General features: G+C 45.8%; 1 protein-coding gene and 1 long non-coding RNA gene across 2 annotated transcripts; one reads left to right on the forward strand and one right to left on the reverse strand.

Moving 5' to 3' along the window:
- Positions 1–3572: 3572 nt before the first annotated feature.
- LOC108316979 (ras-responsive element-binding protein 1-like) lies at positions 3573–7789 on the forward strand. The gene is given in 4 exon segments (XM_037745257.1): positions 3573–4313; positions 4316–6120; positions 6123–6724; positions 7630–7789. Coding segments are annotated over 4 exon segments (2958 nt in total). The 5' UTR covers positions 3573–3922.
- Positions 7790–10504: 2715 nt separating this feature from the next.
- LOC108317000 lies at positions 10505–19122 on the reverse strand. The gene is made up of 4 exons (XR_001830544.2): positions 19043–19122; positions 15343–15413; positions 12707–12769; positions 10505–10745 (listed from the first exon to the last, which is right to left on the reverse strand). It is a non-coding gene; the product is annotated as an uncharacterized LOC108317000 (long non-coding RNA).
- Between the last annotated feature and the right edge of the window lie 4830 nt (positions 19123–23952).

Consider the following 23952-nt stretch of genomic DNA (forward strand, 5'->3'; position numbering starts at 1 on the left):
GAGGAGTACTGTGTTTACCTCCTGGCTTCATCGCAAACTGAGTGTCCCAGACAATGCACTGATGCTCTGAGGCTGAATATCTTTAATGCTTTAAAATGAGTCATACATGGACGACTATGGAAACCCTTCGCAAGCCATGATGCTGGGATTCTGTGAGGTTGGGGTAAACTCAACAGTGCCACACGTGTGACGGCAGTGAAGTATCTGTAGAGTGGAGAAGGGACTGGAGACTATTTTGGGATTGTGGGGACAGAATCTCCACCCTCTGCCTGATGACCCCTACCCCAGCCTTTCCTTTACAAGCTCTGGAGTGCAGAGCCCCTTCCAGAGCAGCCTGCCCCCGGGCCTCCTCAGCTTACTTTACTCTTTTCAAAGCTGGTCCAAACCTCCCACAGTCACCCTGTCTGTGGGGGCTGCTGGAGGGGGTGTTACCTGCAAGTTTGGCTCATTCTGGGAAGGAAGATCAAGGACTGGTTCTGACCATACAAACCGAGGATCTATTTCTTTCTAGACACTTTGGTGGGTGTTCTAAAGCTCTGTGAGAGGACAAAAATGAGAAGTGCTCTCTCCCAGGTTAAGACTCCTGTTTCCAGAGATTCTCTGCTTCCTACCTCGTAAAAGTCGCTTCGTTCCAAGAAAGCTGGGATTTGGGACCAGACAGCAAATGATTTCTAGGATCACACACTTGACTCTAGGAAAGTCAGACTTAAAACATAACCAGCCTGCCAGAGTAGAAGGGCCAGGAGCCTCAAGGGGCACTAGAAATCCCATGGTATGTTTGTCGTATGGCGAGATTCCACCCAGAATCACTTGGAATTTTACTCCTGGGCATTTGGACACAGTTCAGTCTGAATGCTGTGACAAATACAGCGGTGGCTTTAAGACACATCTGATACTGGAAAGAATCTGAGACTGGGAGTAAAACCCCTGTTTTTGAATGTAAGCACCACCACCAGCTAGCCTATGACCTGAGCATGCCATTTCACGAGACTGAGCCTCAGCTTGCTTACATTTTAGCCAATGCATTATTTTTTTTTAAATGCAAAGAGTTATAGCTGCCTCAGAGGATGGCTGTGAGGTTTACCAGCCACCCCCAGCAAAAGGGACAGCAGCTATCACTTATCCTTAGTGATGATCCATAGCTGCGTGCTGTACAGGTGCCATTTCTCAGAACACCATGTCAGTATTAATGTCTTCATTTCCAAATAAGAAACCTCTCACTCAGGCTGCTTCCCGCCCCGGCTTCCAGGAGACAGAGCTGGAATTTCCCCGGGTCTGTTTAGCTCCAGGGCTCGGGGTCTCGCCGCGGACCCAGCACGCGGGTTTTCGGGCACGTTCGCCGTCGGCTTTTATACGCGAGCGTTCCTCTCCGCCCTCCCGCCCGGCCCTGGCCCCGGCCCCGGCCCCGGCCCCGGCCCCGCGCGCAGCGGCCCGCACCGAGCACCTGCTCCCGACCGGCGCGCAGCCCCCACCTCCCCGCGGGAGCCCGCGGCCGTCTCAGCCCTCAACCCCGCGCCAGGAGGGAGCGCTTCGGGGGTTTCCCGGACTTCCCGCCCGGCCCATCCTGGGTGGTCCCCAGGACTCACAGATCCCGCGTCCCTCCGCCTTCGAATCCCGGTGCCAACACGCCGCACCCGCGTGGACACACTTGCAAACACGAGAGACGCGGAGACGGCTGCGGAGTTAGACGTGCGCATGCGCAGAAGCAGCCGCGAGGCCGTGTTCAGAACGCTGTGCGCGCGCCCACGCTATTCAAGACTACGTTCCCTCGGAGGCGGAGGGGTGGGGGGGAATTGGGGAGAGATAGCATGGGGAGAAATGCCAGATATAGGTGAAGGGGAGGAAGGCAGCAAATCACACTGCCACGTGTGTACCTATACAACAATCTTGCATGTTCTCCACATGTACCCCAAAACCAAAAATGCAATTAAAAAAAAAAAAGAAAGCCAATAAAGTAAACAAACAACAAAACAAGCTTAAAATGGGCTGGGGGCCATGGCTCACACCTGTAACCCCAGTGCTTTGGGAGCTAAGGTCGGAGGATCGCTTGAGGTCCGGAGTGCAAGAGCAGCCTGGGCAACATAACAAGACTCTGTCGCTACCAAAAGAAAATTTAAAAAAAAATAGTTTGTGCCATTATGGAAGGAGAGAGTTGTATTTTCTAAGGTATCAGAATGATGTAGATTAGAATACCTGAATAAAAGTGACATGAAAAATTTTAAAGGAAGATTTATGAAAAGGTTTTGTCACATTTCTGTAGTATTATTTTTTTTGTCATGTAGACAGTAAGTGCAATAAGAGGTAAGGATGGAAAAGGGAATGGGGGGCTTGCTGGTCAGAAAGGCTTCCAGGAGAAGAGCGGGCTGGAAAAAAAAAGACTACATTTCCCATGAACACCCGCGCCCCAGTGGGCGGTGACCTTTCCAGCTCTTTTGCGCTTTTGTACACCTTCAAGGAGGAATATTTTATTTAAAAAGAGAAAAAATTGAGTTATTTTAAAATGTGAATGTTTTAAAAAGGTAGGAAATGGTGTGTAGAAATGTTCTGGATTTAAGGAGACTGAAAAGACGTGAACAAAATACAACACCTGATCTTAGACTAGTATAGAATGAAAAAATGCTGTAAAAAGGACATTATTAAGTCATTTGACAAAACTAGAATGCTAACAGTATGATAAATAGAAGTATGGAATCAATGTTAAAATTGCCAAAACTGTTAGCATCTATATGGTTATGGAAGAGAATATTGTGGTTCTGCATACTGAGTAGGCGTAACGCCGTGACTTACGCACTCACATAAGGCCAGAACAGAGCCATGTATGTGTCTAGATATGTGTCTAGATGTCAGGTGTGTATACACATGCTGCCGGTTAGATAGAGACTGAACAAATGTTAAATAATGCAAACGAGGCAAAATATTAACAATAGGTGAATCTGGGTATTCATTATACCATTTTTTTTTTTTTTTTGCAACTTTTCTGTGAGTTTGAAATGATTTCAAATAAGAAACTTAAACAAGACGAGAGTTCCCCTAGATTGTATTCTCTCAGGGTCACTGCAATGTCAATGTTGCAAATAGCAGTAACCAATACCAGGCTTTCTCTGCTGCCTGAATTCCAGCCTGTAGTTGACTTCTTTAACCTTCCCTGGCTTATTAGAGATTGGGGAGACAATTCTATCTCATGCTAAGAAATCGCTGTCAGTCTTTCAGATTTCTCCAAACATAAAACATAAAACTCTCAGGATCTATAGATCTATATGTCAGCTCAGCATACAGCATCAAGGCCGAGTTTTTGGATGCATTGTAGACAAAGAATTTTTCTGCATTTTAAAAATGGTTGGAAGACATTATCTACTTATCAGGGTGAGAGGGGGAGAGCGAGACTCCGAGCGTGTGGGTGAGGGAGCTCCGCGGGGGACAGAGATGGGGGCCAGGACGACGGCTGGGGCGCCGGGGTCACCAGCTCCTTGCCCACTTCCCTCCCTGTGGGAGAAGAGGAGGAGGGGAAGTGACTGTGGAGTTGATGAACTTTGCACATCCAGAAACGCCATTCTGATTCCTTTTCCGGAACAAGTTTGCATCTCTCCTCGGTCTCTCCCTGAAGCCCACCGGTCCCCAATGCATCATGTCCGGGAGCCAAGCGCCTTGCCTGGCCATTGCTGCAACTGTGTGCTCCGGGACTGGTGGCTCTGAGGTGTGACCCTGCCCACATTTGGGTCCAGCCAGGTTCAGCCCCCTCAGTAAGGAGGGCAGTTTGATAACACAAAGAAAACAGTGTCAACGAGTGCTACCAAGAGCAGAAGAAAAGAGGTCAACACAGACTCATTTCCTACTCCAAGGGGGAAATTTCATAGTCTATCAGTTGGGTCAGAAAATGGAGTTTTATGGCAGAGGCTTCTTAGAAGCTTAAACGCCTGTCCCAATGACGTCAAGTTCACCTGTTGGCTTGGAAGGTTCAGACCTGTCTTCCATCAACACCATGATGTCGGCGGTCATGAGTGTAGGGAAGGTCACAGAGAATGGCAGGAACCCCCAGGGCATCAAGTCCCCCTCGAAGCCTCCAGGACCAAATCTGATTGTCAGAAGGAACCAGGAAACGAAAGAGGAGAAGTATTCCTATAACTGCCCCCTATGTGAGAAGATTTGCACTACCCAGCACCAGCTGACCATGCACATTCGCCAGCACAACACAGACACTGGAGGAGCTGACCACTCCTGCAGCATCTGCGGGAAGTCACTGAGCTCGGCCAGCTCCCTCGATCGCCACATGCTGGTGCACTCTGGCTAGAGGCCATACAAGTGCACAGTGTGCGGTCATTTACCACCAATGGGAACATGCACAGACATATGAAGATCCATGAGAAGGACCCTAACAGTGCCACAGCCACAGCCCCTCCATCCCCTCTGAAGCGTAGGTGACTTTCCTCCAAGAGGAAACTGAGTCATGATGCCGAGTCAGAGAGAGAAGACCCAGCACCAGCTAAAAACATGGTAGAAGATGGGCAGTCAGGTAACTTGGAGAAGAAAGCTGATGAAGTCTTTCACTGCCCATTATGTTTCAAGGAGTTCGTTTGCAAATATGGACTGGAGACCCACATGGAGACACATTCAGATAACCCACTAAGATGTGACATTTGCTGCATCACCTTTCGAACACATTGAGGGTTGCTCCATCACAACATGCTTTTCCACAAACAACTTCCCAGGGATGCAATGGGCAGAGCTTTCATTCAGAACAACCCTTCAATTCCCGCTGGTTTCCAGGACTTAGGATTTATAGATTTCCCCTGTAGGAAGTTTCCTCGAATTTCTCAGGTCTGGTGCGAAACAAACTTGCGGAGGTGCATCAGCGAGCAGCACCGTTTTGTCTGCGACACTTGTGACAAGGCATTTCCCATGCTCTGCTCACTGGTGCTGCATAAGCAGACCCACGTGACCACAGACCAGGGTCAAGAAAAGCTGCAGGCCATGACCCTGCCTGGTGAGGCCCTGGAGCAGAAGGGCTTCCTGGCCTTGCTGGGCCTGCAGCAAACCAAAGACGTGAGGCCTGCCCCCACCGAGGAGCCTCTGCTGGATGACAACCAGGCAATCCAGCTCCAGACACTCGAGTGTCAGCTACCTCAGGACCCTGGCTGCACCAACATACTGAGCCTGTCTCCTTTTGAAGCTGCTTCTCTAGGCGGTTCTCTCACAGTTCTCCCCGTGACCGAGGAGAGCATAAAGCACCTGTCCCTGCAGCCCTTCCAGAAGGGCTTCATCATCCAGCCTGACAGCAGCATTGTGGTCAAGCCAACTTCTGGTGAGTCTGCGATGGAGCCAGTGGCCATCCAGCAGATTCTGAAGATGGCGGCCTGGGGTCCCCCTCAAATCAGTCTTCCGCCCTTCTCCAAGGCCCCTGCCACCCCAATGCAGGTGATCTTCAAGCACATGCCCCCTCTGAAGCCAAAGCCCCTGGTCACACCAAGGACGGTGGTGGCCACCTCCACGCCCCTGCCTCTCATCAACGCCCAGCAGGCCTCCCCCAACTGTATCAGCCCTAGCCTGCTGCCACCGCCCCTGAAGCTCCTCAGGGGCTCAGTGGAGGCGGCCTCCAACGCCCACCTGCTGCAGGCCAAGTCCGGGACCCAGCCCAACAAGGCCACGTGGCTCTCCCTGCAGCAGCCGCGGGCAGAGCTGCCCGGCCAGCCCGAGATGAAGACTCAGCTGGAACAGGACAGCAACATCGAGGCCCTGCTGCCGCTGAGCATGGAGGCCAAGATCAAGCAGGAGATCACCGAGGGGGAGCTCAAGGCCTTCATGACAGCGCCCAGTGGCAAGAAGGCACCTGCCATGCGCAAGGTGCTCTACCCCTGCCGCTTCTGCAACCGGGTGTTTGCCTTCTCAGAGGTGTTGCGCGCCCACGTGCGCTCCCACCTGGGCATCTCGCAGTACCAAAGCAACATCTGCGACTACATTGCTGCCGGCAAGGCCGCGCTCATCCGCCACCTGCGCACGCACAGCAGGGAGCGGCCCTCCATCTGCAAGATCTGCCGCTACCCCTTCACTGTCAAGGCCAACTGCGAGAGGCACCTGCGCAAGAAGCACCTCAAGGCCACCCGCAAGGACATCGAGAAGAACATTTTGAGTACGTCAGTAGCAGTGCGGCCGAGCTGGTGGATGCCTTCTGCGCCCCAGACACCGTGTGCCGGCTATGCGGAGAAGACCTCAAGCACTACGGCACCCTGCGCATCCACATGCGCACGCACGGCTGCCATGGCCTAGGTGGGGGCCACAAGGGCTGCAAGCCCTTTGAGTGCAAGGAGTGCAACGCCGCGTTCACGGCCAAGCGCAACTGCATCCGCCACATCCTCAAGCAGCACCTGCATGTGCCAGCAACCACATGGCCGTCGCCCGGAACCGGAAGGAGGGCTTGGCCAATGCCACCAAGGACTGCAGCCACAGGGAGGAGAAGGTCACAGCAGGGCGGGCATCCGAGCCTGGCTGGGGTGACCTTAACCCAGAGAGCCCTGCGTCCCCGGGGCAGGACCTGCTGGAGCCCTGCAGCAAGAGGCCCGGCCACCCCATTCTGGCCACGGTTGACTCTGACGGTGCCTCGCAGCTCCTGGGGATGGAATGACAGCCTCAGTCCCCCTCAACACAGACAAAAGCCAGCAGAGAAAAGCGTTGCAAGTCTATACTTCATGGAGTTTCCTCAGTGCCCTTGGCTGTTGGGGATTGAGAGAGAGTGAGTGCGAGAGACAAGCAGGAGCGTGGCCGCTGCTCAGTGCCACAGCCTTACCGCAGCCTGCGTGGGAGGCCCCAGCCCCTGCGGATTCCAGTGCCTTCACTACTTGCCGGATCCATATCATCATGGGTGTTATATTTTTCCAAAATGACTTCTTAAGACAAATACTGTAATGAATTGTCTGGAGAGGACCTCTTCCTTTGAGCATTAGCGTTATTTTGTATTGGTGTGTGTGAGCTTGTTCTTGTGAATCTGTGATAGCACCGTTTGTTCTGGGAGCTGGAAACAGAAGGAAAAAACATACCCTTGGGTACCCATAGCCAATAATTGGAAGAAAATTATGTGAATTTCATGTAAATAACCAGAGGAGAGATGGATAAGATGATAATTTCTCAAATAGACATTTTCCTTTTTTTCTGTGTGCTTCATGGTGGAGTTGTCATCTGGTCCTTGGTATTACAGGATGTGGTTGATGAAAGTTTCCAATGTGGTTTCAAGCCAAAACCAGGAAAGAGTCTAGCTTCAGCCTCCTGTCTGTTTCCACTCTGTCAGCATTAGACATGGTCACTGTTCAAGTTTCAAGATATCCATTCTTAACTACAGAAAAGAGTTACTCCCCTGGCAACTTAACCTATGGAAAACATGCACAGATAGCATATATTTGATTGTCCCCTTTCCCTTTCAGTATGTGTATTATTAATTTTATTATTATTAGTTCATCAGTTTGCTGGTCTCTGCAGTCAGCAGAATCAAATGGGCAATATTTGTCCTGGGAGACCTGTGTGGCACCCAGGTCCCTGAGCTAACGTGTGCCTGTGGCTGCGGTTGGCACCTTCGGGTGGTAGCTCTTCTACTGTACTGAGACAAGCCTTTCTTCTGTTACTGCGGAATTTGGCCATGAGCAGTCTTCCCAAGCATGGCCCAGAAGCAGCTCAGACAGGGTGTAGTGAGGATGTGTGTATCCAGGGAACGGGCATCGAGAAGCCAGGGTTGTGCCCGGAGCATTGCAGAGATGGCTTTGGAGAAAGCAAAGCAGTGACCAGTGACCAGGCACGTTACTCATGAGCGAGGTATTCCCAGTCTTCCCGCTAAGCCTAATCCAAGGCTTCCCCAGCTGTGCTACTGTCATTTGCAAAGCGAGGAAATACTACTACTGGTAATAAAACTACACACGCAAGATGTCAGATGAGAAATAGGTTTATATTTACTTTCCTGAGATGTGGGGTTGGTGCTTGAAGATAAATGTGCTGTTTCTAGTTTCTTAAATAGCCCAAACCCCTGGGTGCAAAAAAGCAGGACTCTTTTTACTCATGAGCATCCTATGCAGGCAATAGACTTCCCTTACTGTCACTGCCCACAGGGAGGAGAATATAGCCCACTGCAACTGAGCTTCTGGTCTCTCAGCCAAGACCTCGGGATGGCGGGAGCCCAGTCAGCCTGCTGCCAGGAACTCCTGGCTTGCTGCAGCACGTGGAGCCCCTTGCCTTTCCCTATGGAGGCACCCCTGCGCCCTAGCTTCCTTCCCCAGGCCTTTTCTGGCCCCACATGCTCCTCCTTTTCTTAGACTTGTTCTCACAGAAACATACACACCCCTTTCTCTCCACCACCTCACCAATTTCTGAAATCCAACCTCCCAGACTTCAAGGGAAGATAGATATTCTTGAGATAATGAAAAGTGATATCTTCGCATATGGAAGGGAAAAAGGTTGCGGTATATATGACTTTTAACTGTATTAGGGATGTATGAACCAGTTTAAAAACAAGGTTTTATTTAATTTAGAGATGAATGGAAATCAGAACCAATGATATCTTGGTCTACTTAGTTAAAACCAGTTCATACATCCCTTAGGCTTTAAAAAAATTTTTTTTAATTGTTATTATTATTTGGGGTTTCTTGTGTTTTTTCTTTGCGACTCTCCACACTAAACTCACAATATTGTGGGGAGAAGCTGTGACTAAACTACGCTGCGGTGAGATGTAGCCGTAATCAGCTCCCAGAGACGTGTGTAGCCGGGGCTGCCGCTCGCAATAATCACTATTGATTTAAAGCTTTACTTAGCCTTGATCTGTACCCTTATAGTCAATAAGGTCTTGCCACATTAGTGAGGTGGAGAAATGTATTATTTGTTCGTTGTTTTTGCCCTCCCGCCGCCCTCCAGTATTAAACTGTGAAATTTGTGATTTGTTTAAACTCTGGGTGAATCATAGCCTAGTTTCATGTCCACCTAATTTGTTTCTATACATTTTGTTTGATTCTCTTTCTTCTTCTCTCAGGGCTTTTACAAATGTATATATATATGGATCTTCTGAAGTGCAACTTTTCCTCTTGTTTTTTTTTTTTTTTTTTTTTTTTTTTTTTTTTTTTTTTTTTTTTTTTNTTCATTGATTAATGGACATGATGCTGAGATTCAATCACTACATGAAACACCTGGTTGTGAAAACAAAAGAAAACCCAGAGGGCTGCTTTCCAAGCATCGCTGGGGAAGCGACGTAACAGGCGGATGCCAGTTTCAGAAAGATTCACCATACGTTCTGACCCTCTGTTCGTCTCTTTCCTCTCCTCTTTCTCAGAAGGAAATTGATCCTAGTGATTTTAGCCCGTGCATTAAACAGGAAACAATAATTAGTAGAATTCATATTTTTCTAAAGGGAACTTAAAAACTGCTGCTACGTGTTATGTACAAAACTGGTTTATGCCACATGAACAGAGAATGGCAAGTCTGGTTTTGGGACTTTTTGTTCCTCTTTATATCCAGTTGTATAGAACTTCCAAATGCAGAGTCAGGAGAAAGCTGTTCTGTATCAAACCATCTAAGCAATAAATGTTATATTTTAAAAGTGGCAAAAAAAAATGGTTGGAAGACATTGTCAGTGAACCTTAGAAATGCGGACATTAACTAAGGGAAATTAAAGTTACTCTTGTTATTTATGAAAATAATGCTGGGGTTATGTTGGAAAGTTTGCTGATGTTTGAAGGTCATGCCTATTGAAGTATTTATGATAGAAACTATATAATCTGTAACTCTACAAATTTCCAGCCAAAACAAGCAAGCAAATGAAATAGGGCAAAGTGTTAAAAAAATTTTCTGTTTGAAGATTGTGTGAAACTTTTTTGAAAAGGAAATAAAAGAAAAAATTATATGATTAACAATTTTTAAATGCTTAATTGTCTAATAAAAACTAGGCTTTTTAGGCTAAAATGGCCACTTTTTATATACGTATATATGTATGTGTATATATATATATATATATATAATGTTCATATAAATTCATATATATACTGAATTTTCCTCCAGCAGCATTCCTTTAAAACTCAAAACTGCCAAAAGAAGTCAAGGTACACATCCCTTGGGAATACAGCTGTGACATGTAAATTGTAGAGCAATCAAAACTCTACCTCTCCACCTCTTAGGGTTCCAGCTAGGCCTGAGAATCAAGTTGACATAAAATACATCATCAGGAGAAAAACCACACAAGTTTAATATGTTACATGTGACATTGGAACCGTCATAAGGAGACAACCCAAAGAGGTGGTAGAACTTATGTGCTTTTGTATTAGGCTGAACAAAGAGAGGTAAATGAGGAAAAGTAATTATGTATGCTGGGAAACTAAAGGAAGATAGGTGTTATTTTAACAAGGTCTGTTTTTACAGAATGTTCTGAGGCTATGAATACCCATCAAAGAATGTTCCTTTTCTCCTGGCGGGGGAGTCTTTCATGTGGCAATTCTAATCCTTCTTCCCCAAGAAGAAAAGGAGAGATCAGAATGCCTTTCTTTTATTTTTTTAGAGACAGGATCTCACACTCTTGCCAAGGCTTTGGAGTGCATGACCTGATCATTGTCCACTGTAATCTCGAACTCCTGGGCTCAAGTGATCCTCGTGCCTCAGCCTCTCCCACAGCTGTGACCACAGGCGTGCACTGGAATGCCCTTCTTGTATCTGCAGTTTTGCAAGTGCCTTTAGCATGAAGTAATTGTTATGCCAAAGTGACCTATGTTGGGGTGGCATATCCTGGCACCCTTCAAAATAAAATGGTAGAAAACGGAGCACAGCATTACTGTATAACAATTGTATATATGACCATCGCGTTTACTTCAAGAAAAACAAGACACCTTTTCAAAAATACAGAATACACAAAAATACAACACAAAATAAGAAAAGGGTTATCATGCAAATCATGCATCTCCCAGAGATGAACATAATATTACAGAAGCATCATTTTACTACATTACATATGTTGAGCGTGTTTTTTGGTCAATATTATTTCACAAAATCTATCAATTCTTCTATGAAATGAGATCAAAAAATGAGATCCTATTCACACGGTGGCGGGGGAGGGGAGGATACGGAGGGACAGAATCAACAAGAAGTTAGTGCGATCCATGTGAGCACAGGTGCAAAGCTTCGCTCCTCAGCGACTTTCCTAACCAGCACTGGTCCCTGTCCTCCTGGGGATACGATCCCGAAGCCCCAGAGCCCAGCCTGGGCAGCCTGTGGGTGGGCCTGAGCGGCTGCCGCAGACTCCAGGAGGCTTCCCCCGCGGCGTGCCCCAGGCCCTGGCTTCGGGGTATCTGGTCGAGTCCCCTGCCTCGCTAAACCCCAGTAAGCTGGGTCTACGGGGTGACTCAGCAGCTTGCTCCCAAGACCACCATGAATGAATCTCCATCTACCCTAGCTGGCAACCAGGTCCTCAGTGATGGTCAATTCCCAGGGGTCACAGATTTGTCTTCTTATTTGGACTGAATTTCCTGTCTTTGCAAAAATGGACCCTACTCCCTATCATGAAGGCTTCCTTTGGGAAAGACAAAAATCAAACAAACAAAACCAGAGACATCCAAATCAAGCAACACAAAACACAAGTTGATAGGTTTGACGTATCCTTCTTTTTTTTTTTTATTAAATACAATTTTCTCTGTAAAATTCCTTGAACCTTTAACGCAAAAGCTGACTGTGACAGTAGTGACAGTGCAATAAACTGGCAGCCCAGCCTTAATTCTTTCTTTTATGCAAACAGGATGTACTTCATGTGAAGCTGTGGAAAATCACAAGCAAACTGTACAGGTTGGCATTTCTGATCCCCCTTAAGTTCGGTGTTGAGCAAGGCTGTTAAATAAGGCTTATCGGTCCCCTAGCACTTAAAAGAGTTTATCCTGTTTCTTTTATGTAGGTGCATGTAAACACTTTTGTTTTGGAGATGGAGTTTCATTCTGTCACCCAGGCTGGAGCACAGTGACGCAATCTCGATTCACTGCAGCCTCCACCTCCCAGGTTCAAGTGATTCTCCTGTCTCAGCCTCCCTAGTAGCTGGGATTACAGGTGCACACCACCACACCTGGCTCATTTTTTTGTAGTTCTAGTAGAGACAGAGTTTCGCCATGTTGGCTAGGCTGGCCTTGAACTCCTGACTTCAGGTGGTCTACCCTCCTCAGCCTCCTAAAGTGCTGGGATTACAGGTGTGAGCCACCATGCCCAGCCGAAAACTTTAAATTATCAAGGTATTAGTTCTAACAGGCTTTTTGTGTGTGTGGAATTTTTAGGGTTTTCTACATATGAAATTCTATCATCTGTAAACAGAGATAATTTTACTTTTTTCTTTCCAATTTAGATGCCTTGTTTTTCTTGTCTCATTGCCCTGGCTAAAACTTCCAGGACTATGTTGACTGGAAATGACAGAAGTGAGCATCCTTGTCTTGTTCCTGATCTAGGAGGAAAAGCTTTCAGCCTTTCACCACTGGGCATGGTGTTTGCTGCAGTCTTTTCATACCTGGGTTTTTATCATACAGAGGTAGTTTTGAAGCCTGATCATGTTAAACATCCCTTACTTTTTATTGTGTCCAATTACATAATTATTATTGGTGCTTTCACACTCTCAATAAGCCAGGGTGTATACAAGAGATGCTACTTGTTTACAAACTGTTTTACATCAACATGTTTACAACTTTAAGGTAATTTCCAATTTAAACCTATAGCAGGTACTTACCTTTTATGAACCCGGTAGCTTACATTTGAGTCAGAAGCAGCTTACGTAAACATGTCCACAAGTCTAAGGATAAAATCAAGATGGCTTATTAGTTACTTCTTTTTTCTTACGCAGTGCTGCTGGACAGTAACACACAAAGAGGAAACACCTCAGGGTCAGATATGCATTACATCGTTTGTGTCAGCCGCTGCCCAGCCTCTTCACTGCCTGCAGGATCCACACTCATCCAACTCCCCACTTGCTGGGGAGCCCACAGGCGCTCACTGTCATTCGGTCCCTGCTGCCCTCTGACCCTGGCTCAAAGCATTTCCCAGCAACTCGCTGCACTCCAGGAGGGGTAGGGCCCCCGGGAAGGGGCTGTGTGTTCTCGGGATTCTGTCCTTTCTCATGAGATGCCCTTCTGCCTGGAATCCTTTTCACTCCACCTCTGCCTCTGCTGAGTCCTGCTTGTCCTTTATGATACAGCTTGATTTTCATTCCTCCTTCTCAGATCCCATTCTTCCTCTACCATTCTGCCTAGGATGCTCCAAATATGTGGTTGCGTATATCATAAGTCCTTAAAATGTAGTGCGAGAGTCTGCTGTGTGCACTGCTCTGAATAAGCCTTGAGCTCCTGGGGGCAGGACAGTATTTTTCATCACTGTCCCCCAGGGAGCCTGGGTATGGCAGGTGGCTGGCTCCCTGGGGGACAGAGATGCTCAGCAATCTTCTCTTACAGGCGAAATGAGTTGAATTTGAATTTCATTTAGCTACCTACCACTCACATAGCCATCATTTAATATTTATTAAGCTTCATTAAATACAGGTAACGTGTGAAGGACAAGAGATGCAGAAATACCAAGGCAAAGACACCGAGGTGGCCTTAATTAATTGCTGGAGTAGAGGTAAGGACAAGATGCAAAGTCAGTGCAGGAAGCAATTACTTTTTACTGACAAGACATTGAGGGGACGTTTGATTTGGGCCTTAAGAGATGATCAGAATTTCATTATTCTGGAGTCCATTGAAGCATTCAAGGCCACAGAAATGAAGGGCAGAAATACATTAACTTAAACTGTCATAAAAGAAACATGTGCTCTTTTTAAAAATTAAAACAACACAAAAGAATTTGAAGTCATGACTCCATAATCCCACACCTCAGAGTGGGATTCTAACATTTTTCTGTATTGATATATGTGTGTATTATCTACACATATATATGTTTATGATTAGATACAGCTTTTGTTTTTATAAAATTAGGTCGTACTACACGTACTTTCTGCAACTTGGATTGTGGCTCATGCCATAGACAGCCTTCTATGTTGCTACATTCAAATTGATAAACCTGTAAGCATTATTCCAGAATAGCTGGATGTCCAAGAAATAAATATGCCTTTTCACAGAATGATCAAAAGAAATGGAATTGATGATTTTCTTGCTCCATTTATACACACAGGCACATGCAGGCACCTGTGAAAAGGAACCACCCATCCTTTCCATTCAGGACTGGAAACGAACAGTGTCAGGTCCACCCAAGGAAGCAGCTCTTTTACCTCTTTTCCTTCTAAATCTGCTTCAAGTAGAGCTTTGTTGAGAAAACAACCAAGCAACCAACCAATCAACCAGCCAACCTGAATCCAACCTCGATGTGTGCATTTATATACAAAGCAGCAGCTGCTGCACACGAGTTCTCATGAAAGTTCCCCGAATATTGGTCCATGAGAAAATATCTGGATTTGATGGTATCAAGAGTGCTTTTGTTGGTAGTGTACAAAATTTAAAAAGGATTTTTACCTCTTAAGGACATATTAATACTTTCCTATAACAAACAGGTAGAAACTGACTAAAAGCACACGACAGCTACTGAACGAGGTCTGTGCTGGTTGGAGCTCTGGCCTGCGGTCTGCCCTGGCCTCTGACACTGCTGCATGATCTTGGACCAGTTCCCTTCCCTGGTTCAGATTCCTCTTTTGAGGAAGGAGACCCAGGCATCTGGGATTCCCTCCCCCTCTGTCATCTACTGTGCATCTCAATAGAAGAGAGGCCAGCTCAACAGAAGCAGGCCAGCTGGCGCCTCCTGAATCTCCTTCCTGAAAATAGCATGCTTGGTCTTGGGGAAACTCTCTGGAAGACACTATTTTACTTAAAACAAGATCAAACCAGAAACCTTTTCACATGTGAGTCCTAAAACTGTAAACCGGAACCCTTTCATATGTGATTCCTAAAGCTATAAACTTAAGATTCTTCCATGTGTGACATCTAAAGTATAAGCCTATATAAAGGCAGAACCTTCCTTTATTAAATGAGCTGGGCTTTTGACAAATTACCGCCTGGTCTCCTGGCCAGATAAACTCTTCCCTCCTTTATTTGGTGTTCGAGAGATCTGTTTCCCACGGCCGCTCCTGCTACACTTTGAGGAAGACCTGCCCAGTGATTACTAAAGCTTCCTGCAGTTCTAACATTCCTATCCGTTTGCCATCTTGATGCCAGGCTGCAAATCGACCCCAGAATTGCTTCTCAGACATGGATGTTACTGCCCATTTCTCTGTGGAAGGAATGTGCAGTGAGAACAACAGTAGCAATGACGAAAAGGACAGGACATGAAGTGCTCGATCCATGCCTGGTGTAAGTTACTGGATCAGAGCAAGATTCTACTTACAAGGCTGACAGAGCTCGTCCTCTGGGCTGATTACATGATATCTATCATTTAGAAAACCTTGGGGAGGGCATCTGTTAATTCAAGAAGAGAGAAGAGAACACTAATAAAAAAGCCTGTTGGATCCCTCCAGAGTGTCTGCCCTAGAGAGGATGCCCCACTCAGCTCTCTAGGCAGCCTCCTGCTTCCCCCACATTCACAGGGGGTGTCTCTGCTTCCCTGGACCTGTCCTTCAAAGTTGAGAGAGAAGGCTTAACTTCCCCTTCCCACAACGTCTCACAAACCCCAGGAGCAGAGCCGGGTTCAAAAGCAGTCCTTAGAAGTAAGAACTGCCCCTGAATATTTCCTCTGAAATTCTTCACCTTGTCATTGTACCTAAACGTCTGTTTGGAGAGTCTGTTTCCCCAGCGCAGTTTATCTGAAGCCAGGAGCCACCTCCACTTGGATGCGGTTAGCAGCTTTCCTCTGAACCCTTCATCAAGGTTGGGTGCCGTGGGTGTGGGGAAGGCAGAAGACAGACGGCTGACCTGTGGGTAACTAAGGGGGCAAACGTAGGAGGGGTCTGAGAGACCTGCTCTGGGGGGCCTGTAGGTGGAGGCATCCGCTTGCGATAAGAAAGATCAACTTGGTTTATTTAGACATTTTGATCGTTGTTAGTCCCAGGGTTTGTAGCCCTAGCAAAATAACTAGCAACCATGAAAGGACGTGAAACATATGAAAAAACAGACAAAACGATTTAAGATCAGTCAGTTCTAGAGCCGATTTTGACAAGAAATATTTCATCACACTCTCAGGTTCGCACCTGGCATTTGTAATTCAGCCACTAGGTGTCAGCAGAGCACCGTGTGCAAATGTGTGCAGGGTTGTGCCAATGTATTTTATTTTGAAAAGCGGGCTAGGAAGGTTTTGTGATTTCTGCTTCTCATAACATTTTATTCTACGTGTGTTAATAATTTCAGTATTGCCTTTTCCTTTGGTTTTTTTTTTAACTTGTTCCCTTTTATGGGTGAGAGTATCATGTGAAAACCGGTTGAAAGATTTTTGACAAAGCTCCCTTCTCCGGATCCACCCTCCCGTCAGCTCCGACCTGAGGCTGTCATTGATGCAGGCGGGCACCCTGGCCAGACCCTCATAGCTCTTCTCCCAGAAAAGAGTTTTTTCTTTGCTTAAGATAATTCCCTCCAAAATTTTAACATGAATTTGAAAGGGAAAAACTCAATACCCGGTAAGTATAAGCAGATGAGAAAGAAAATCAAATGTATTCAGTTGACACAGTGTCTAAATTACTTGCCTACGAAACATTTATTCACTCAACAAGTATGGATCAAGGTCTATTTTGGGCAACTGGGATTAAAAGAAATCACAGGCCAGGTGCGGTGGCTCACGCCTGTAATCCCAGCACTTTGGGAGGCTGAGGCAGGCGGGTGGATTACCTGAGGTCAGGAGTTCGAAACCAGCCTGACCAACATGGTGAAACCCCATCTCTACTAAAAATACAAAAATTAGCTGGACGTGGTGGTGTGCTCCTCTAATCCTAGCTACTCAGGAGGCTGAGGCAGGAGAATCACTTGAACCCAGGAGGCAGAAGTTGCAGTGAGCCGAGATCATGCCATCATATTCCAGCCTGGGTGACAGAGTGAGACTCAATTTCAAAACAAAAAAGAAAGAGAAATCACAATAGACCTAGCATGAATTGGAAATCAGAGTTAATAAAAACCTTTAAAAATTTTTTAAAAACAGCTTCATTGAAATGAAATTTCTTCACCCTAAAATTTACCCATTTGAAGTCTATAATTAAAACATCACCACAACACAATTACAGAACATCTTAATGACCACCCAAAGATCCCTTATGCCTATTTGCATCCCACTACTTTTAAAATTCCATTGTTACAGGAAGAAGCACTTGCTGAGAGTTATTTAATATTTAATCTGTTCAGTGGAAAAACATGTTTTTCTTCCCTTTGGGAGTGTGTCTCCAAATTACCTATTCAAATTTTGCTCCCAGCCTTTCATCACAGCCTTTCATCTGTAATCAGCAGATTCCCCTTGTTGTCCCCACAGCATCGTAGGTTAACTCCCTGTTCTGGGTCTTTGCTCACACCGGTCCCCTTGCCTAGCGCCCTCTGTGGCCTGCTTCACTTACCCAGATCTTTCCATTGTACGCTGCAGGTGAGACTGCATCAAGTTTCTGAAGCCTCCCTCGCTCAGCCGGTGCCTAGCCCTCCTCACTTCATAGCTTCTGGTTGGTAGAATCTGTTTGGTAGAACCTGAGCATATTTCATTTCTCTGCAATAGAGCATTGAATGTTTTGATGCTGAGCTGACTGGGTACACTCTCTCTTTAGCATTTCTGAACTCCTGGGGCTCAGTTCAAGAAACCGGAGCTGATGGACCAACTGACGGCAAAACAGCGGAAGGAAAACGGGATCACGGGGGACGAACTTGACACCAGTGACTTGTGGTCAAGATAAGTTCAAAATTAGAGGGGCAAATCCATCTGTGTGTCCAGTGATGTGGAATAGAAAGGAGAGGGGAGGGAAGTGAAACGTGTTGAGGGGCTAGTTGCCAAGTTATTTTTCCACACAATATTTTGGTAATTCTAGCAAATTTGCAGATGAGGTAACCGAGGCTCAGAGAAGTTAAGAAACATGACCAAGAAGGTAGAACTATAAGTCAGAATCCAAACCGAGTTCTCTCTGAATACAGAGGCCTGGCGATTTCCATACACACCATGTCTCACGAATGCCTTTCCCTCAGTGACATTGTTTCAGTTTCCCAAATCACAGAAAGTCCCTCTAGAGTTACCTTGCACTCTGCTGCAGTAGAAAGGCATGGGGGGAATGAGAATAGTAAATAACCATCACACAAAGAAATTGAGGTCATTACCATAAGTGATGTCTAAGTGCTGTAGGGACTCAAGGGAGGTAAAATCATCTCCCACTGGGAGAAGAAGAACAGCTTCAAGGAAAGTGCATTTGAAATAAACCTGGGAGACTGGAAAGACAGTCCAAGCTGAGGAAACAACATGTACAAAGTGACCGTGCAGAAAGAGCTAACAAAGCAGGGTGGAGACCGCTTTCCTCGGAAGGGTTGATTGCAAGGTCGGCGTTTGGTTGGTGTCAGAGACCTGAGTGGGTAAGCAGTTCCCTATCTGAGTGGGAAACTTTCCCTAAATGAGAGGAATGGCTCCTGTGTCTGGGCTGCTTGCACAAGCAATCTGGTTTCTACTGACTACATGCCTTCTTTCTGGAAATCTAGCATTTTGGCACTTGCTAGGCAGAAAGCGCTTATACGGCCAGCTTCCAATACAAAGATGTTGGATCTCTAATGAACTTTCTTGGCAAACAACACTCCAGACATGTCGGCACACTTGTTGCTGGAAGGGTTAAGTGGATCCTATGTATCTTATGTAATATACTGGGCTGTGACTCTTGGAAATTCAGATTTCCTCCAGAATTTACTTCATGTACGTTTTCTCTTTGCTGATTTTGCTTTGCATCCTTTGCTGCAATAAATTTTTTCCTTTTTAAAAAAATTGTGCTTTAAGTTCTAGGGTACACGTGCAGAATGCGCAGGTTTGTTCCATAGGTATACACGTGCTTGGTGGGTTGCTGCACCCATCCCCCGTCATGTCACCTACATTAGGTATTTCTCCTAATGTTATCCCTCCCAAAGAGCCCTCCTTGGTCCTCTTGACTTACCCAGATCTTTCCATTGTAGGCTGCAGGTGAGACTGCATCATCTTTCTGAAGCCTCCCTGGCTCTGCGGGTGCCCAGCCCTCCTCACTTCATAGCGTCCGGTTGCTAGAATCTGTTTTGCAGAACAGTGGTATATTCATATTTAACTTTTAACCATCTACTCAGAGTGAGTATTTTACTACTTCAAGTTGAGTGAAGAAGCCTTACCAATATAATTCCTTTTATCCTCCCACATTAATTTTATCTATAACTGTTTTATATATTATATCAACATACATGGAAAACTCTATCAGACAATGTTACATTTTTTCCAACCATCATACATACTTTAAAAAACTTAGGAGAAGAATAGTAGTGTATTGAATGTACCAAGATTTTTACAATTTCTGTTTTTATTCCTTCACACCTGATTATCTAAGTTTCCCTCTGATAATGATTTCCTTTCTACTTGTAGAATTTCTTTTAGCGCGTATTCTTTTGATTAACTCATTCATCTGAAAATATATTTAGTTCACCTCATTACTGAAATATTTTCACTGGATATAAATCCTGAGTTGACAGGCCTTTTAACACATCAATATTGTGCCTTTTTCTTCTGATATCCATGATCTCTAAAGAGAAATTCAGTCATTCAAGTCATTATTTCCTTGTATAAAATGTCATCATTCTCTGACTCTTTTAAGAAAATTGTGTTGGTTTTAGTTTTCAAAAGTTATTTTATGATGTGCCTAAACAATTTTTTTGAGTTTATCTTGTCTGGTGTTTGCTGAGATTACTGAATCTATAAGCTTATATTTTTTGCTGAATTTGAAAGATTTTAGTAATTATTTTTTCTACACACACACACGGTCATGTGCCACATAATGACATTTCAGTCAATGATGACCTGCATATATGATGGTGGTCCCATAAGATTATAAAGAACTGAAAAATTCTTGTTGCCTATTTATGTCACAATTGTGACAATGTTGCGCAATACAATCCTTAAGTGTTTGTGGGGATACTTATGTAAACAAACCTACTGCACTGCCCATCATGTAAAAGTATAGCACATGTAATTATGTACAGTATATAATACTTGATATGGTAATAAATGACTATGTTACTGGTTTATGTACTCACTATATCACACTTTTTGTTGTTATTTTAAGCTATACTCTTTTTACGTATTAAAAAAGTTAACTGTAAAACAGCCTCGGCCAGGTCCTTGGGAGTATTTCAGAAGAGGGCGTTATTATACAGAAGATGACAGCCCCCTGTGTGTTATTGCCTTTGAAGACCTTCCACTGGGACAAAACCAGTGACGCTGATGATCCTGACCCTATGTAGGCCTAGGCCGATGTGAATGTTTGTGTCTTAGTTTTTAATAAAAAAAATTTTTAAGTAAAAAACAGTTAAAAATTTTAAAATAGGAAAGGGCAAAAAAATAAGGATATAAAGAAAGAAAATATGTTTGTACAAGTGAATAGTGTGTGTTTGAGCTATTACAAGAGTCAAAAAGCTTTAAAGAATTAAAAAGTTTATAAAATAAAAAAGCTATGGTAAGCTGATTAGTTTATTATCAAAGAAAAAATTCAATAAAATGAATTCAGTGTAGTCTAAGAGTACTGTGTTTATAAAGTGGGCAGTAGTGTACATTAGTGTCCTAGGCCTTCATATTCACCATTCACACACTGACTCACCCAGAGCACCTTCCAGTCCTGCAAGGCATACACGTGGCATGATGGTTTGCTGCACCTATCAACCCATCCCCTAGGTTTTAAGGCCCACATGCATTAGGTATTTGTCCTAATGCTCTTCCTCCTCTTTCCCCCACCCCCTCAGCAGGCCCCAGTGTGTGACGTTCCCAGGAGTGGGTCTTTATATTAACGAGTCTCTAAGGGGTGAGAGGAGAAAGAAAACAGACTGGGCTAGCACTCCGCTGAGTTCCGCTGCACGGGGTGCCTAACGTCGTGCTGTTTGCTGCTGTCTCCCCTGCTCCTGGGGAACCTGGTAGCTGTGGAAAGCCAGCTGTCTCTTGTGGCCCAGGAAACTCCTGTTAAAAAAGTGAACAAGAAAGTGAACATAACTTCAGAGCAGCGGCGTCAGGCCCTGTGAGGCATGCTTGGATCTTGACACAAAAATCCCTCTTTGACTAGATCTGGCTTTAGTATGGATCTTTCACTTTAGCCCAAAGCGCCTCCTTGAACCCTCAAATGTATTCTGAGCTGAGCATGATGGTGATTTGGGGTCAATTGACCTTCCTCATGATCTCCCCCAGGGGGACTTTCTCTCTCAGAGCTCAGACCTTGCACATGGCCCCTATGACCCACCTCCTGAAACTGGAGGCTCTGGGAAACGGCTGATGTGCTTCGGGACAGAGCAGGCACCGTCCGCCACCGCTGTGCTAACCGTGGAAATAAAGTGTGGATAGGGTATAGCTCAAGGGTTACGTGCAATTTTATCAGAAAGGAAATGCAATTTATTCTGACACTGAAAAATGAATTAGGTCCTCATGCTTCTTTTCTTTTTCTTTCTTTCTTTTTTTTTTTTTCCAGGCAAGATCTCACTCTGTCATCCAGGCTGTAGTGCAGTGGCACCATCATGGCTCACTGCAGCCTCGACCTCCCGGGCTCAAGCGATCCTCCTGTCTCTCGTGTTTCTTAAGTCTGATTGACAGGGGGACAAAAGCACACATACCTGGCACCTCTCCTCGGAGGACTGGCCACAGTCATTTTTCGAAAGTTGGGGAGGCGTACACTAGATGGTGCTGTTGGCTTGTGTTATAGAACTCACACGGCAAGGGCTGGAGAACTGAATTTCACATTTGAGAAATGGAAAAGGAGGAAATAAAAACGTGGAATGTCCTAAACTTTCTGAAAATCCAAAAAGGGCCCAAGGGAAGCTAGTTCAATTATTCCTACTATGATGAATTGTGTGATAGTCAAACATGTGCACTCTGGCGGGTTTTCCTAGCCTGGGCTGCCCAGGAGATGGCAGCTGTTCTAGGACTGGAGCGTGGACCCCTTCCCTGTGGTAAGCTGGGGTCCCTCTTAGGAATGACCAACAGCCCAGAGAGGAGGAGGGCCTTGTTAATGCAGTGGTGAGTGGGGGCTTGCAGAAAACTGCCACCTTCGGTGCTCTGATGTCTGAATGCCACTCTTGTCACCTCGAGATTAAAATTTAGAGACAGACTGTCCTGTGTGGCCTATTGTTGACACGGGGCCTCTGAAAGGAACACAGAGACTACCCACATTCACCCTGCTGTGGCTACTGGCCGCCCTGGCCGGCTTTGGTTCCCTGCGAGTTGGCCATTCTGATTGCCACATCCCATCCTTTCTCAGACACATCTATTTTTCTCACACCTGGGAATTACATCTGCTGGCAGTCTTCGGAAGTTTCCAGAGAGTTAGCAGCTTGGGGCTCATTCGTTTCTGCTCATTTCTATTTAGCTTTTGAGAGGTGCTGTGGTCTATCCAGGCAAGACATGATCATAGCTCATCAAAGAGAGGTTGTTTTTGGGAAGCGGAGCAGCTGATTCCGCTGATTCCGGAGCTGAGGTAGCTGCTGCCGCCGCCACTGCAGCGACCTGAGGAGTGGGCTTGGGAAGGTGGTGGCCACCATGCCCAGAGCTGTGCTCGGAAGTGCCAATGGATAAAAGTGCAATGGTACAGAAAGCCAAGCCTGCTGAGCAGGCTGAGCGCGGCGATGATGTGGCCGCAGCCTGAGAAGGCAGCCGCACGACAGGGGCACGCACTCCCTGCTGAAGACGGCCATGTGCCCTCTGCCGCCTGCAGGAACACGGTGGGTGCCTGCTGTTCTATCTGGCTGGTCATCTCCAGCGCTGAGCAGAGAACAGGGAGGAAAGGGAAGCAGCTGATGGGCAAAGAGCACTGTGGGGGACAACGGCAGAACTGCTGGACATCTGCAATGAGGTTCCAGGGCTGTTGGAGAAACCTCTGATTCCCCAGGTGACACAATCTGAAAGCAAGGCGTTCTGCTTGAAAATGAGAGGAGATCGTGCCAGGTGTCTTTCTGGGGTAGTGTGTGGAGACAATAAACGAGCCACTGTGTTGAACTCCCAGCAGGCTTACCAGGAAGCACCTGAAATCGGTAAGAAAGATGAGCAGCCTGCACTCCCAATTCGACTGGGCCTGGCACTTAATTTCTCAGTCTTTTGTTATGAGATGCTAAATTCTCCTGAAAAGGCCTGCAGCCTGGCAAATGCGGCATTTGGTGAAGCAATTGCTGAACTGGATACACTGCACAAAGGGTCTTATAAAGACAGTGCTCCTACCATGCAGTGAGTTCGGGACAATCTCACTCTGTGGACATCGGGAAACCAGGGAGACTCGGGAGATACTGGGGAGGGAGAGAACTGCCTCTGTCATGCCCTGTGATCTGTTGTTCAGTGTCACCTTGTCCCACCCACATACATCCCTTTGTGAGATTAAAACAAAAGAATTGTGCATCGACTTGCAATTTTTCATAGCCTCAGCCTAGCAAAAATGGTTCATGGGATAAACAGCTGGCATTTGTATCTAAAACCCAGACTGGTTGCAGAAATGGCACGGCATTCCGAAGTTTTGGCTCTGATTAACATTGGCAAGATTACTGTGTGTTTAGTTTTCTTAAAGCTGAACGCTGTGATGATGGGTTTTATAATTCAGCAGAACTCTTACTGACAGGGAAAATAGACCCGAATGTTGTGTAACTCTTTGGAATGTTTAATCCAATATCAAAATAGTCACTGAAATACAATTCCATTGTAAAGTTGTACAGAAAGTTAGAGAGATTATGTTGTGTGATGCTGGGATGTGGAGTGAGACACCGTCGTTTGGCATCCGAGTTTAATGGTAATTCACAGTGATGCTGCCTGCTCAGAGTTATAGACACTGGAGCTGTTTGGGCTGTTGGTGCTCAAAAGTTCATG

Source organism: Cebus imitator, unplaced genomic scaffold, assembly GCF_001604975.1.
Source record: "Cebus imitator isolate Cc_AM_T3 unplaced genomic scaffold, Cebus_imitator-1.0 Scaffold196, whole genome shotgun sequence".
In the NCBI taxonomy this organism is placed as follows: Eukaryota; Metazoa; Chordata; class Mammalia; order Primates; family Cebidae; genus Cebus; species Cebus imitator.